A 15,653-nucleotide genomic window follows, 5' to 3' on the forward strand; every position below is an offset into this window, starting at 1 on the left:
AAAGCTTAACCAATATCTAATTCATGAAAGAGGAAACTTTTTGAAGGAAAATGAAAAACACGCAGAAATTATAGATGACGTGATGGTTAGACGTATAGCTTAACGAAAAATTATTCTAATTAGAACAGTATTAGACACTGCAACGACAATAAGATAATTTACAGGATTTTAGATTCTACTATTGCATACCAATGCTTTGATTGGTATCACGTGGCGGAATTATTGGATTAAATTGAACTAAGTAGTACAAATAGTTAATTAACTTATTTCTGACGTTAATGAGATACTGTTACTTCTATTAGTAATTTACGACTTCCATTTGGGCTTGATAAGTAAACAGATATCCTGATTGGTGGCACTAATTATTTGAGTTGATTGTATAATTGAGCTAAATCAACAACGATAGTAGTGCTAATTCTTTAGCGTTATGATGTTAGGAATGTATCAAACTAGATGATCGATTTTCAATATTTTCAATATTATGATTTCCAATTTCAATCGATTGAAATTTAATATAGTACGGTAGTATTAACTCGTTAGTGTTATTCTAACTACAATATAGTAACATATATGGCAGATTTCAGATATGTGCGACGTGATGGTTTTCTTTCCAATCGATTAAAAGTCAGTATAGTAGTATTAGCTTTCGCTCTTGCGCGCTTCATTATAACTAAAATAGTGCAACATGAAGGACATTTACTTAGAAATGCATAAAATGTGATGCTTTTGCTATTGATCGGTTCAAATTAAGGATGCTAGCATTTGGTCTCTCGTGTTTTTACAACTAGAGTAGAGCAGCTTGAAGGATAGTTTTTTAAAATAGTGTAACATGAAGGACATTTACTTAGAAATGCATAAAATGTGATGCTTTTGCTATTGATCGGTTCAAATTAAGGATGCTAGCATTTGGTCTCTCGTGTTTTTACAACTAGAGTAGAGCAGCTTGAAGGATAGTTTTTAGAAAAGTGTAGTATGTAGACTTTCCTTTTAATCGGCTGGAATTTAGTATGGGCAGTATAAACTCTCTGGTGTTCTTATTCTAGAATATAGCAATGTACTGTACAGGTTTTAAATATGTGTAATGTGATAGCTTCCCGTTGAATCGGTTGGAAGTTAGTATGCTAGTATTAATTTTAATGTCATTCTAAATAAATTATAGCAACATACATAAGAACAGTTTGGGAGATTTGTAATACGATGACTTTGTTTTCAATTGGTAGTTAAATAGTCTAGTAAAGCCAACGTTTTAGTATTCTTATTCAACTAGGATGTATGTAAGTAGGCGTATAAGATTGATTTTAGAGATGTGCTATGTGATCTTATTCTTTTCAATTTATTGTAATCGCTCTCGTATCAACCAAATAGGATAGACATCGGCCATCTATCCCTTGTTTCATGAGATGGTTGAAGATTTTAAATAGATGAACTATTCAGACATTAGTCCATGAAAAAAATCAACCTTCTTCCAATTCCTACAAAAAGGATTCATGAAAATTGACCATTTTTGTTCAAGAAGCAGGTCATTGCCTGTTGTACCCGTATATGCATCTTACTGTCTAGGTCTCTGTTTTATGCGTGTATGGTTATGCAATGATGGAAATGATAACTACGTCGTATCTGCTTGTATTATTTCTGCAATGCTGTACAGACATTGGGCAAGCAATACAATTACAACACACGTACAGCATTCAGCTAGTTGCCTTGTTCATCCCTACGTCTAACTAAGGGTATATCTGTCCTACAACGGTATGAAAGCCTGAAATCTCTTCCATTGCCGCAATCTTAAGGTTGGATAACATGATATTCTACCTTGGTGATGCATCCCTCATCCGATCCTTGCGCTTACGTTAATATGGGACTGTCTCAAATTCGCCCTAAAACAGTGCTATGATTTTCTGTCCAAGGGCTGCAGCATTGTACCATGTACCCGTATTTTCTTCAATCTCAGGCTGTATAGTATACAGTATTGTTACTTACTATTGTAGATTATGACGAACAATTTAGCAAAGAAGTAAAATTAAAACATTTGTGTAGCGAATAATCACCTGAAAGTCCATATTGAAGCTAACTGAGTTGATGATGGAATGCATAGGAAATTCTCTATAGAGAAACGAGCTAACATCGCACTGCAAATAATATACGCATGCATAATCACTAACAATAGTAGTCTGATTCGATTTTTATTCGAAGTTTTCGATATCCTACACTATAACGTATCTTTATTTATTTCATTTTTATTATTGTAAATGAGTAGTATCCTCTTCAGGAGAAATTTGAGTATATAATGCTGTAGACCTAACTGTACAGTATATTATAGTAATCTGGGATGTCGAACTGAACTGATTGTGAACACTAAACAGGTGCTTCGATTACTAACATTGATCGCTGATGATAATGCGTACAGAAACGTAACAATAACGTAATTCAACTAGAACAGTATAGCAGTCTATCTCTCTCTCTCTACTTGTACCTGACTGACTTAGGGTAATAAAGTTCTCTTCTCTAAAATAACTCTCTCTCTGGTCTACAGTCTATAAGCAGAAAGACATCTTTGATTACAGGGGCAGCTGACTAACGTAGTTGGCTGGTCAATTGATTGTCATCGATCGTTATAGTAGCTTATAGTACTTGTGTACAGGTACAGACGTACAGACTGACAGGGGAGTGGAAATGACCAGCAAAAAGGGTTTGTCGTTATGGCTGATCGAGGAGGACGATTTCGCTTCCCTCTCTCTCTCTCTCTCTCTTTGCTTGCTCAACAAAAAGCAAACACTGCAGTCTACGAGTGCAGTTATGATGGTACGTTCAATAAAAAAATACAGGCGTTGAAGACAGTAGGAGTGACCAGCAACTATTGCACAGTGGACATGCATACCTCCAAACTTCATGAACACCGATTCTGAAATGATTTGACTTTAGGTAAATTTGTAGTCCGTGTGCTTCTACGATCCTGGAAATAACATCAATTGAACTAATGATTGCTCGTACGTGCGTACAATATCCTCAAATAACGATGATTAGTAAGATAGGTAAATTTGTAGTCCGTGACCGTGTGCTTCTACGATCCAGAAAATAACATCAATTGAACTAATAATTGCTCGTACGTGCGTACAATATCCTCAAATAACGATGATTAGTAAGATAGGTAAATTTGTAGTCCGTGTGCTTCTACGATCCAGGAAATAACATCAATTGAACTAATGATTGCTCGTACGTGCGTACAATATCCTCGAATAACGATCATTAGTAAGATAGGAGCACAGCATGGATACAAGAAGCGATTGTACTGAATATAGTTCTGATATTCCACCGTGTATTCTAGGTTAGCTGTGCATTTCCTGTCTGCTTTTACTTCCATGCCAGGGAATTGGAAGTCGCTCAATGCGGTACAAATCCATGAAAGATGATGCAACTTCTGCGTAAAGCTTGTGCGCAATCCAGCTTCAATATCACGTCAAATGGTGAGCACAGTACAGTAGAGTATCCCCAACCTGCAGGATGTTCTACTGTACACAGTACTGTACCTAGCCGCCAATCATACAGCATAACGTGCTCTTGGCCTTGCAGTGATGTCATGGTGTAGCCCTCGAGGTTCTGCTTGCAAAATGTCTATCGTGTTGTTGTTTTCAATTTTGGTCTAGACGGCAAATGGATGACGACAGATTGTGGAGTTGTTCTTCAGCATAATGTGAGTATTTTATACCAAGGTAACATCACGGCCAACCCGATAGAATCGATCATCCAATCTTGCAGTATCGTAATAGTAGTGCCATAAATAGCAGTCAAAGTGCTTGTGTTGACTTGTCTTGATGCTGAGTATCAAGTTAGGATAGCGCCGTCAATGCCAATCGTTGCAAACATCTGCTTCGTCATTTCTACGATAGTCATTGATTGATTGCAAGTGATTTGGAATTCTAAATTTTAACTTGTACTTACCATCTTAAATATCATTAACCTTCAGTCGTTGTGCAATGTCGTCATTAAGGTAGAAAATAATTCAATAACAATATCTTACGAGTACTTGTAAAGCAGAGGACAAGGTGAACGTGCGTACGAGTATGTACATCCTCCCTGTCTTCATCGACTAGCACTAATATAGGATACAGCAGTAATGTGCTAGTAGCCAGAATGATAATGTTGTTTTACAATATGTATTCATTAGAATAAGATCTGGTTCTCATGGATGCGTATCTATTTAAATCAACAACTACGTATTTTTTAAAATCTGCTCATGTTGGTATCATTTTTAGCATACAATTTCAATTGGCAGACATTATTCATTACCTGTACCCTAAACTCAATTGCAATACACCACATTGTGGAGACTATACGTACAATCATTCTACAATCCAATTGCAACCAAGAATAAGAGCGATCCTGTTGTCAGATGCTGTAACAATATCCTCCACTCGGAAGTTTTTGCAAGACAACGTCAAATACGAGAATTGCTTACGCTACCAAAATTATTTGAAGAATTTTATAACTGACGCCATCTTGGACTTGCTGAGAAAATGTCTTTTCTAACCAGTCTCAATAAAAGTAAGATTCTTGATAAAGATCTTGATTGCTACTGTAATGTACCCAAAATATTCATTGACGCGCTATTGCATGAATAACAGTCGAAACCATTCTGTACTACAGTTGCCTTGGTAGCTAACTTTTATCGTCTACATGATGTATAATTAAGCTTCACTTCTCATAGTTATTTCCGCCAACAAGCGCTGCATCAGTCAGGTCTATACCCAACGATCATCGTACTTCCAATCAGATTCATCGCAACGGGATTCATCTGAACGTTTATATCCAGCTTTCAAGTATTTTACCGAGAATGAACAATGTCAGAAATCGTTTGATCTGTTAAAGTCAGTCAAAGGTCGTGTAGAAGACAGCATTAAAAATTTTCTGGGCACCAACTTTACGTATTCTCCTCAACCCTTACCGAATGATCGTTTATCTTCCGACGAGAATTTTCGCCAGTCAGAACAAAGTAAAATCGGTGATGAAATTGCTGGAGCTTTCACTTGGACGGTGAGTCAACTGCAAAGTACTTGATATCCGTAGATGTGTTGTACTGTAGAAGATAGCTCTGCATTGTCGCATAGTATATTTTGTTCGAAAACTTACTGTACAAGGATATGATGGCTTCATAGTATGTATAGGGCAATCTTAATGTCTTAATTTACCAGTTAAAATAAAGATAAAAACAAGAAAAATATGAGAATTTAATTGAATAAACTTCTATTCTTATTCATAGGGGGCTGCCGTCGTTACTAATGCATTGATGCAGCATACATCCAAAAACGATGAGCGAACATCGCTATCACTTTCTGCTATAGCTTTTTGTAGAGTTCTACATGCTCTTGGCAGTCTTTCACCTGGTAGGGCAGCGACACTTTCTGTCCTACCGGCAAATATTCCAACAAGTTTATCCAGTGACGATCAAGAATCTTCGAAATCAACAAGTAATCTTGGCGATAAAAAGCTGGTGAGTTCAAGAGGACCAGCTAGTACTGTTTCTTTTTGCACGCCCCAGCATTGGTCAACTTTTTGACTTACGAGTGTTTAATAATGCCATACTTCTCATCTGTCTAGACGGATTCTTTAGAGGCAGCTATGCGAAAATTTTCCTCATCCATGAAGAACTCTTCTGCTGCAAGTCAAAATGCTCTAGCAATACTGTTGCAACGAAGTGGTCAACATAAAAAGGTTACTATTCAGTAACAACTCTTTAACTTTGTAGCAGGGAACGAATGACTAGATCTTATCTCAATACATTCCTGTTGCATTTTCAAGGCTGTAGAATTTTTTAGGGAATCTAGTAGCCAAGGTTACAGTAAAGCCCAGTATAACATGGGCTTGTGCTACCATCATGGCTACGGGGTTGGAAGAAATATTGAAATGGTTAGTTAATCATCATTTAACTAAAATTTCTGGGTCTAGAAAGAACGTAGAAGTAATCATTTGGCTATCTTATCATAATGGTAATTTTCATGCATTCTTATTAGGCTGTTGATTTTTACGAAAGAGCAGCATTGCAAGGTCATCCATTAGCCCAGTATAATTATGGAATTCATCTAATGGAAAGTAAGAAGCAGAACTAATTATAAAATTTACAAAATCCAAGTTTTTTTGTCCAGTTTCACTTTAAGGACTAGTATATCTTGTACAGTAATTGTAAATTGTTTGACTAACTGCTACTTGAATTGCATATGTGTTTTTCATCAGATGGTAACAGCCAGCAAAGTATGACACAGGGCATAAAACTCTTGAAAGATTCTGCTGGCCAAGGAATTGCTTCTGTAAGCGATTTAGCTATAAATACTTCGCACTATTTGCTGCCTGTCCTTCTTTAGTAAAGTGCCTTTTTAAATTATGTTGGCATAGGCTCAATACTATCTTGGGCAGTATTATTTGAAACGAAGAAATTACAAAGGAAACGATGAACTTGCTGTTAAATATTTTAAAATGGCTGCAGATCAATTGGTAACTATTAGTATGCTGAGAAATTCCTCTCAATTGACTCTGACCTATATATTTGTCGCTAATCTTATGTTTAAGGACGTTAAAGCGCAATATTACCTTGCTATCTGTTATGAAAAAGGTGTTGGTGTAGAAGTTGACTTAACCGAAGTTAGTGAGACTCGTTAAATTATTCAAAATTTTGGGTATCCTATTTTATTCAATTATGCATTATCTACGATTGTACAGGCAAGAAAGTTGTATGAGACATGCGTTGATAGCGGATATGTGCGAGCTATAACCAATCTTGGTAAATACTATGAAAATGGTCTTGGAGGTACTGTAAATAGAATACGCAAAAATCTGCTTGGCTTGTACAGTACTATGATAATTGATTTATTGTATCTTTGTTCTACACCACCTCCAGGTCTGAAAGTAGATAAAGCAAAAGCTATATCATTATATAGGAAAGCAACTTGCGCTGGTAGTCATAAAGCGAAAAGTAGACTAGAAGACCTGCGGAAGGAAGAGTGCCGGCAGAAAGTGTCGGAAAATGGTTATTTAAGTAAGGAAGCAACTCTTAGTGAAGGTAATTTATAATAATATTAATGATCATCCAGGGAAACGATATTGTGCGTCGTGTGATGCCGTTAATTAATTACTAATTGTACCTACCAATGTATTTTAACTTTTAGAAATCGATAAACGTTTAACTGGGACGTTTTTCCCAGCCATGATAAATGATAAAGATCTGCCTTCGCGCCCAGTCGTCCGGTTCGCTCCTACGCGACGACAAGGTAGTCTGATGACTGAAACTTCGTCATCTGAATCTGATCCCGAAGACGTAGCGTCGTCGTATAACAGCAACGTAGGACCCTTAGCACTTTCTGCGCTGTTTACTAGCAGTAAAGCTCAGGGCACATTAGCGTTTGAGCACCCTTAAAATTGAAAGGGAGTTTTATTCAGTACTTTAAGTTATATGAGTTAATGTTACGTGATTGTACAGAGGTCTTAGCTAGATTCAGTACTTGTAAGTAAAGCGTCCGTACGAGTGGACTTTTGATTACTTAAGTTTTAAACATTTATAGGAAATTTCAAATATCTATTTTAAGATAACGGCAAAAGATTTTTCATCTTATTCTAATAAAGAAATAATATTAACTGCTTTGTTGTATATTATTATAAGCTGTAAGTACGTTCAAGACATTGAGAATATTTGTTGTCAATGACTTTGTATATTGTTTCGTACAGCGTTTAAAACCAGCTGTATGTGTTCTCAATCATGCATGATATATGTACGCTTAATTTTATCAATTTTGGAATAACGCCTAAATGTATACGCCAAATACAATTAACTAAGCTGACCAAGAAAATAACATTTTCCTCAAACAGTTCTTATTGAAAGTATTAATAAAGTTTATTAAGAATTTATACACAGATATGAGGTTTTTTTTTTTACATAAAATCCATTGCGGCCATCCCTTCATCTAAGAAACGTTTGTAGATACTCATAAATTTGGCAACAAAAGCTTCTAAGTGAAATATTGCTTTGCGTCCCATTTGGATACGATGTTCGTAGAACGCTGCTAAGGCTGTGATTTCAGTCTTCAATTGACCATCCGAGTTCACGATTAATTCAGACAATAATCCCTGGGTCATGATAAAGCAGTGCTCATATTAGTGATTTACAGTTTACGACTATACGGTGGGTGTACTGTCCGGCAGTACGTTTTGGTAGATACTAGATAAGGAGAGTGGTTATTAAACAAATGTATCGCTAGCTCAGCGCCGTATGCAATTGCGTTAGACAAAGCGATACGGCATTATTAGCATCGCTGGCTTAATACTGTAATATTTATTCTATTCACATAATCTAGCAATGGTCCAATAGGAAGGTATTCCTAGTATTAGACTAATTTCGCTAACGTTTAACAATGAGTATAAAATAAACTTACCTTAATAATAACGTCTGGTGGAATGCAGTGGCAGAGTAATTCGTAAAGTCTAGCTCTTACCTCTAATAATCTAATAATCATAAAGCCACGTTAGGTTCAATATTTAATAACGGCATCACCGATTTCATGCTACTACTACTAGCTTTTTCAGCGGCTGCAAGACTACGTATATGCGATAGACTAATATACCTTTTGGGATTTTGTTGTTCTACTATTGCTGCCGCCGTTTCACGCAAATATATTTCCCATTCTGCTTCAGATACCGGCTGATCTGGTGTAAAAGGATACCTGCAGGCCATGTAAAACATAAAGTCTTATACCAAAGTTGCAAACTTTACGGTATACCGTATCTCGAATAGTATCGATGAACTTACTGTTGAACTTTACATGCTTCACACATTAACAGTGCTCTTCGTAAATTTCTTTTCGATTGTTCCGCTATGCGAACGGCCAATTCTTGATTCAATGTTAAACCTTCTTTCTTACAGACACCATGCAATACTTGGGTTATCTATTGAGGTAAATCGTTGACATAATCAAGCAATCAATATTCTAGTTCCAACAGAACGTTACAATCGTCTTGAGGTCCTTACATATGAGCCTAAGCCTAAAAATTCACCATAAAATTATCCAAATATAGTTAAAATCAATTATCTACGTGCCTCATCTGCAGTTGGAGCAGCAACGCGTATCCCTAGACAACGACTTCGAACTGCTGGTATTACCCTACTAGTAGAGTTGCAACATAGTATCAATCGACACGTTGAGATATATTTTTCCATAGTTCGTCTTAAGGCATGCTGCGCATCTTTCGTCAATCGATCCAGTTCCATGACCACGATAACTGTAGGCCATATACAAATGCAATAAAATGCAAAAACTCTTTAGTGTTGGATAATTTAGTGAGAAAGGATTAGTCATTATCTGAATGCACCTTTAAAATTCTTTTGTGAAATGGCATCTAACTGTTGGGTTTGTGCAACAGATTTGATCATCCCTTGAATGACAACTCTATCGTTATTTTTCGCATCGCTGTGCAGAATTGAGAAAAGGCAAAATAAAAGCGAAATTAGGTCAGGTAGTGCCTCACGTCTGCAGTTAGATACAAAATCTTGACGAATGTACGTAATTACTATAACTCTAGATCTTCAGAAATGATAATACAGTAAATAAATGAAGAATGAGGCTGACATGGATCATCCAGTCGTATTTATCGGTATTGCTAGAATTACATTCGAATACAGATTACCTTGGATTAATCTCAATATGGTAATTGCTGGCTACTGTTGTTATTTCAATCTTTTTCTTTGACGGTGTCTGAAAGAAATGGTATTATATTAATCTATTTCATTCAGATCGTTCAAATAAGTATAAATTGTCTTCGTAAATGGTCTAAATTACAATAACACATCAATAACGATGTTTCGATTTTAAGATAGTACAAGAATAGCTGTAGTCAATGCTCTTCATCCTAGCAATAGATTTTTAGCAAATTCACTGAGAATTTAAATTTTTAGGATGCAGAAGTTAAGACTACAGTATTATGAATATAAGCCAACAAATTTAGTTGATAGCCTAACCTGTAAGTAATCATTTCCTGCTAGCAAAAATGATACAGGTGAATATATTCGCTTTTTACCTCAAATGTCTGATGTTCTACTCGCAATTTTTCAACCCCAGCACCATACAATTCCCTTAACATAGCCATGATTCTGGTTTTCTTACCAGCTCCAGATGGTCCATAAAATAGTAAATGAGGAAAATCCCCACTCTGAATCTAAGTAATCAGGACAATTACGAAATAGAATTAATAGGCACATAATATCTTGAAGAATTTCTTACCAGCTCTAGAGCATGTTTGTGGCAATTTGTTATCTAAAAGTATTGTATGTTAATTATAGCTGATTCAAGTATACTAACATGCCATTATCTCTCGCTGATCTATTTGAATACAGTAGTGTAAATCTTGAAACCTGCAAATGCAACTTTAAGCTCCACAATACCGTATATTCTAGTCAATTGGCATAACAATCAATCAATCAGTTAATGCCACTCTGCATAATTTCTGTATCATGTTAACGTATAGAACTTGTCATTGATGGTAACGCCATCTTGACAACTTCTTACAACTATCGTAAGGGTACGTTCATAAAACATACTATAATTGAATGCATGATGTGAAATTGTCCTAGTAGAAAGTCCAAGGATCAACATTGCCTCCATTTATAGCAGGTGAACCTGCCCGCTGTCGTTCTGCAATGGGATCAATTCAATTTTATAGCATTGCAAGCTTACCAAATTTTTCAACTGTTCTGCTAAATCCTTATGGTAATCCAATTTGGACAACGATGTGGGTCGATATTTATCTACCCACAAACTCATCTTGATTTTGTATTCTTCCCGTTAATGTTGAGCAATTAATATGACCAATGATAAATAAGAATCAAGGACTCCTCTCGAGGAACTACTGTCAATCGATTGCAGCAGGCAGTTAGAAACCTGTAGCGAAGTTTAATTTCAGTCTTTCACAGCTAAATAAGCTTACTAGAATATTAATAATTTGCAATCTAGCTAGCATGCTATACCTTGATCACTTTGGAAGCCTTACAACAACTTTAAAGGATAGCTAAAAGCTTTCTGTTTTTCTTTTTTATTCTACTCGCCCTGATCGCCGCCACTAATTGAGCTCAGCTGCCCAAGGAAGCAGTTTACCGAAATACTATACTGGTGCACAATCAGTACTTCGGTAACAAGGGCAGGGACTGCCCCTTAGAATGAAATCAGATTTTACCAACTATTATAGTGTACAGTACAAGGCTGTACTGTAGCAGGATAAAATACACTGTGCAAATCGTAGCGAATTTCCCGCCAAATCTGGACGGACAGACGTCATGGAACAATGCTGTAGTGTTTGATACGAGCTGGTTGCCTATGGTGATAATAGTGTTGGAAACGTTTCAGCCTTAAGTTTAAAGGTATACATTAAGTAAACCTCTCCAAATAGTATATCTCGATGGTTTTATAAGATGTTAATTAATTAATAATGGAGCTGTCAGCATTAGCAACGCGATGGGGCTCATTATAGTGCGTATGCATATGTAGATATAAATTTATAGCGTAATGCGCGAAAGGTTTATATCAAATTTATATAGTACTATACGGTAGCATGAGTACTAGAATATTATAATAAATAAATACGTAAATATTTAAGCATATAGGTATACTGTAAGTAAACTTCTCCAAATAGTACATCTCGATGGTTTTTATAAGAAGTTCATTAATAACGGAGCTGCCAGCATTAGCAACGCGACGGGGCTCATTATAGTGCGTATGCACATGTAGATATAAATTTATAGCGTAATGCCCGAAAGGTTTATATCAAACTTATATAGTATTGTATAGTAGCATGAGTACTATAATATTATAATAAATACGTAAGTATGCCATTACATTCCGAATGAATAATAATATAAGACTAACATACTGTATAATGTATATATAGATATTGAGAGATACTGCATAGATAGATTATGGCACTGGAATAGGCGGCTTTTTCCTGGTAATAATTGTAGTCATAACTGATCATTAACTAAACTTTTGAAGGCAACAATTGCGATAGATTGGCGTTACTATTTCTTCGACTTGGAAAGTTGAAATGTCACGGACGGCTACATTTTGCGAGTGAGGAGCAATTGCACCTTTGGGCTCACGTGTTGTACTGTTGAGAGCGGATAGGCGTAGTGAAAACTAAGTAATAATTAATCTACACGGCGAAGCTCGTTTCTTTTAGTTTAGATATTCAAATTAATTGATTACATTATTATTATTAACACAGTACCTGGTATCAATATGGACTTCTGGAAATCTTTATCTTGCGTGATTGATCTAGTGCCGCCAACAAAAACGTAACGAATGCTATGAAAATACTCGTACTGTAGATCTGATAGGCTAGCCAGAGCTGCGCACAATTCTTTTCTTATTTATACAGCAACTGCTGCATTCACGTAAATATGTCGTCATCCAAATTGAGCTCTACGTCAAGAGCTCAAGTGATAGAGACGGCGATGTTATACACTAGTTAATCATTCATTTGTTAGATCGTTAATCTAAGCTTGGCTAGCATTCTTTTCTTAACATAGCATAATGAAACTGATGTTATAATACGGAGAGTTTGATAGTAGATATTATTATACAATCTCACTTAAAGTAGCTATTAAGTACGTGGGTAACTGGAAGGTACGAGTAGATCAAATAAACGTAGGCTAAACTGGGCAATGATATAACTGCAGCTTAGTAGAATATCATTTTATTATCCAGAGATAGCTCCCCAAAAGAGTTCATTGGAGTAAGTTATAATTGGACATTAATTTTTAGCCGGAAAATGCTATAGCATTTTGCACTACCTACCAATAAACAATTTCAATTTATTAACTTATGCGCACTAATAGAGAAGCCCAATACTACTCTTGATGCTACAATTCAAGCATATTTTATGCGTCCTCTATTCTTATTTTCATGACAGGATTCTACGATTCTACATAATGTGAATAATGGATTAATACAGGTGTTGAATTTACTTAATCATCGTCAGCAACTGCAAGATTGACAATGCCGATCTTGGCAGAGATATTGGTCCAGAATTTAAAGCTGCGCTTTCGCATTAGGTAACCTAATTTGGTAATAATTTCTTCCCTTTTAACCAAGTTAATTCCTCTAGGCTGGGTTAGCACCGCTCCAAGTATCCCTTTTCGTGCTCGAGCGCCCCTATGTTTTAGTAGAAATTCACTACAGTGAAATTTTTCTGCCGTGAAATCAGTTTTCCAATAAATTTTAGACTCTCCTCTTACAAATTGAATAACTCTTGCTGTGGTCAAATGGTCACTATTGGCTGTCCTTTCATCAATGGGTGGCCTTTTCTCCCACTTATAGAAATTAGTATATTTTAGCGAGCGCACATGAGTATTTCTACCCGATTTGGAAATGATATTTTCTAAATCTTGAAAGACTTCCAGATTGGATGATATTCTTATCTTCCTTTCAATGGCAGCGTGGACAGGATTAGCTGTCATAAATGTATGGCTAGGAGTAAGATATTTTAAAGTAAGCTTTTTCAAACTAACGATATTCGTGTTAATGATATGAGCCATTGCGTTATAGAGTGTCCAATTTTTATTTTGCCCGGCATGATTGTCCAGCCAAAGCGTAATGTGCTCGATTCCATTATAAGATTTCAAACCCTCAATAAATGCACTTGCAATTTCCGAATCACCTCTGCCGGCTTCCCCTTCATGCCAGAGGATGCATACGTTGGGTACTGCCATTGTTGCTCGTCCTAGTGGGACAAAGGTCTGGTTAAAACATATTAAACGTTTAGTTCTAGCTGCTATCTGTGTATGGTTGGCCAGAACAGGCAAAAGTAGAAATTTTTGCAAATCAGCTGTCAAGTAAGCATCTGTGCTAGACTGTTTTTTCTTTCTATCTATATGATAATAAAATCGTGCTTGCCTATAGAAATTAGTATGAGCTGTATACTCTTGACATTTAATACAATTTCTATTTATCCTTGTATGTCGATGTTGTTTGTAGCTAAAACAGCTGGGACACACGTCTGATCCTAGACTTGTAAACTTGATATTCATCTTTTGTAATTGCTTTTGATATAAAGAATAATCCAAGCCTTCTATTAGATGTTTCTGTATGAGATTTTGATACATCGATTTGATTGTTAAACTCCCAGGTAAATAAAATGCCCTGGGTGCTTCTTCAATTCTATAGTGGCTTATGCATGGATTGAATGATAAAATTTGCTTTCTTATAACCTCAATAGCGCTCGGTTGTAAGGCATTTTTGAAGGTCACTTTAATGATTCTATCACCTAATATATTACCGTCCGCTTTTCTCAAAGCTCGATTTATAAAACAATCGGACAATAATCCTATGGTATTCATAAACATCCTTTTACAAACATCAATTTTGACCAAATCAGGAGTTGGCAAACTGTAACGCTTTGTGTATGCTCTATAAGTTTTTCCCTTCGTCATTCGTCTGCGCTTTTAAACTTCCAATATTCGAATATGCTCAACGATCCATACTTTCTTTTTACTAGTAGACATCTTCCAAAATTTATTGTATAAATCTTTGCAATAATTTGTTGGTAGATCCTCTCCTTTGCAAGGTCTTCTGTAGCAATGACACGGTCCACGAAATGGATGCCTTATTTTGGCTTTCTCAATAGATTCTTTACATAATCTTTTTTCTTTTATGTGTATTTGCTGCTTACTTATTTCTAAATCTGTAGCTGGATCACTGCTAATCTCATCGGAAGGAGAGGATTCTGTAAGGTTAAATGATATTTTAAATCAGGATCAAGAAAATTTTCATTATTCTATTTAGTACAAAAGTTGGTTTGATATTCCTTCTCGCAAGTTTGTAAAATATCTGCGGAAATTATAGACAGTTACAATGTCAGATGCACATATACTTAGGTCTATCCTTCTTTAGAGCGTATGTGTAGCTCAATAATGTTACTGCAAAATACCTACCCGTACGAAATTCCTTATACAAGATGCTATTAGAAAGATTGTTCAGAATAGCATCTCGAGTACTGCGAGCTTATAACATAGTTCAATTATACGCATTATTTAGTTTTTCATGTTATACAGTAACTATCGAAGGAGTAAGCTTTGTGCTTAAGCTCTATCCTCGTATATTGATGTAGCAATATGTACGAGTATTATGTGTTGTAATTGTAAAGTGCGATGTACAGTATTGTATATGAAATTTTTATTAAGATCATAACGTTGTTAGTGATCACGTTTTTGTAAGTTGAAATTACTAAGTTACGTCGTAAGTAAAGATACACAAATAAAAAGATAATTTTTAAAGTTCTAAGATTTATGCATTGAGTTACTGGAAGTGAAAGTTAGGGGTTAATGAGAGGTCTAGTTCCCAGTGTGTAAGGGAAACACAACATTATGTACTTTAGCCGTTTGTTGAAGCGAAATTAAAATGTATTTGAATATATTAAGATTGGAACAAAACCATAATTTTAGGCAATTGAAGTAAAAATTTCTAGTTTTTAAAAGTGTGCAAGATTTGGTATTTCTCCTGACTTGTATGAAATGTCATAATAGTTGCAAAGTACCTGAGGTTGTCAGCGAATCCGAGGTCTGCTGATCGGTCATTGAATATTTCCGCTGACTTGTAATATCTTGTTGGCAAGATTCAACGTATCAACTG

At 35.8% G+C, this 15,653-nt stretch overlaps 3 protein-coding genes across 3 annotated transcripts in view; 1 reads left to right on the plus strand and 2 right to left on the minus strand.

Moving 5' to 3' along the window:
• Nucleotides 1–3,264: 3,264 nt before the first annotated feature.
• Nucleotides 3,265–7,402, plus strand: TRIADDRAFT_56780 (uncharacterized protein; the record flags this gene model as incomplete). The annotated part of the gene is made up of 12 exons (XM_002112560.1): nt 3,265–3,322; nt 3,642–3,707; nt 4,769–5,028; nt 5,255–5,485; nt 5,593–5,706; nt 5,794–5,901; nt 6,006–6,084; nt 6,226–6,299; nt 6,385–6,630; nt 6,709–6,796; nt 6,887–7,048; nt 7,155–7,402. The coding sequence occupies 12 exons, from the start codon at nt 3,265–3,267 to the stop codon at nt 7,400–7,402; spliced, it is 1,734 nt and encodes a 577-aa protein (XP_002112596.1).
• Nucleotides 7,403–7,914: 512 nt separating this feature from the next.
• TRIADDRAFT_26016 (uncharacterized protein) lies at nt 7,915–10,796 on the minus strand (the record flags this gene model as incomplete). Its single annotated transcript, XM_002113006.1, has 9 exons — nt 7,915–8,109; nt 8,415–8,484; nt 8,604–8,702; nt 8,789–8,915; nt 9,073–9,258; nt 9,349–9,446; nt 9,664–9,731; nt 10,054–10,191; nt 10,710–10,796. The coding sequence occupies 9 exons, from the start codon at nt 10,794–10,796 to the stop codon at nt 7,915–7,917; spliced, it is 1,068 nt and encodes a 355-aa protein (XP_002113042.1).
• A 2,195-nt stretch (nt 10,797–12,991) lies between these two features.
• Nucleotides 12,992–15,653, minus strand: part of TRIADDRAFT_56782 (uncharacterized protein) — a gene marked incomplete at both ends in the record, with an annotated part of 3,096 nt that continues 434 nt past the window's right edge. The window contains 2 exons of the mRNA XM_002113007.1: nt 12,992–14,349; nt 14,695–14,748. Of these exons, the coding sequence (XP_002113043.1) occupies nt 12,992–14,349; nt 14,695–14,748 (1,412 nt within the window). The remainder of the gene's footprint in view (nt 14,350–14,694; nt 14,749–15,653) is intronic.

This window comes from Trichoplax adhaerens, genomic scaffold, assembly GCF_000150275.1.
Source record: "Trichoplax adhaerens TRIADscaffold_5 genomic scaffold, whole genome shotgun sequence".
NCBI lineage: Eukaryota > Metazoa > Placozoa > Uniplacotomia > Trichoplacea > Trichoplacidae > Trichoplax > Trichoplax adhaerens.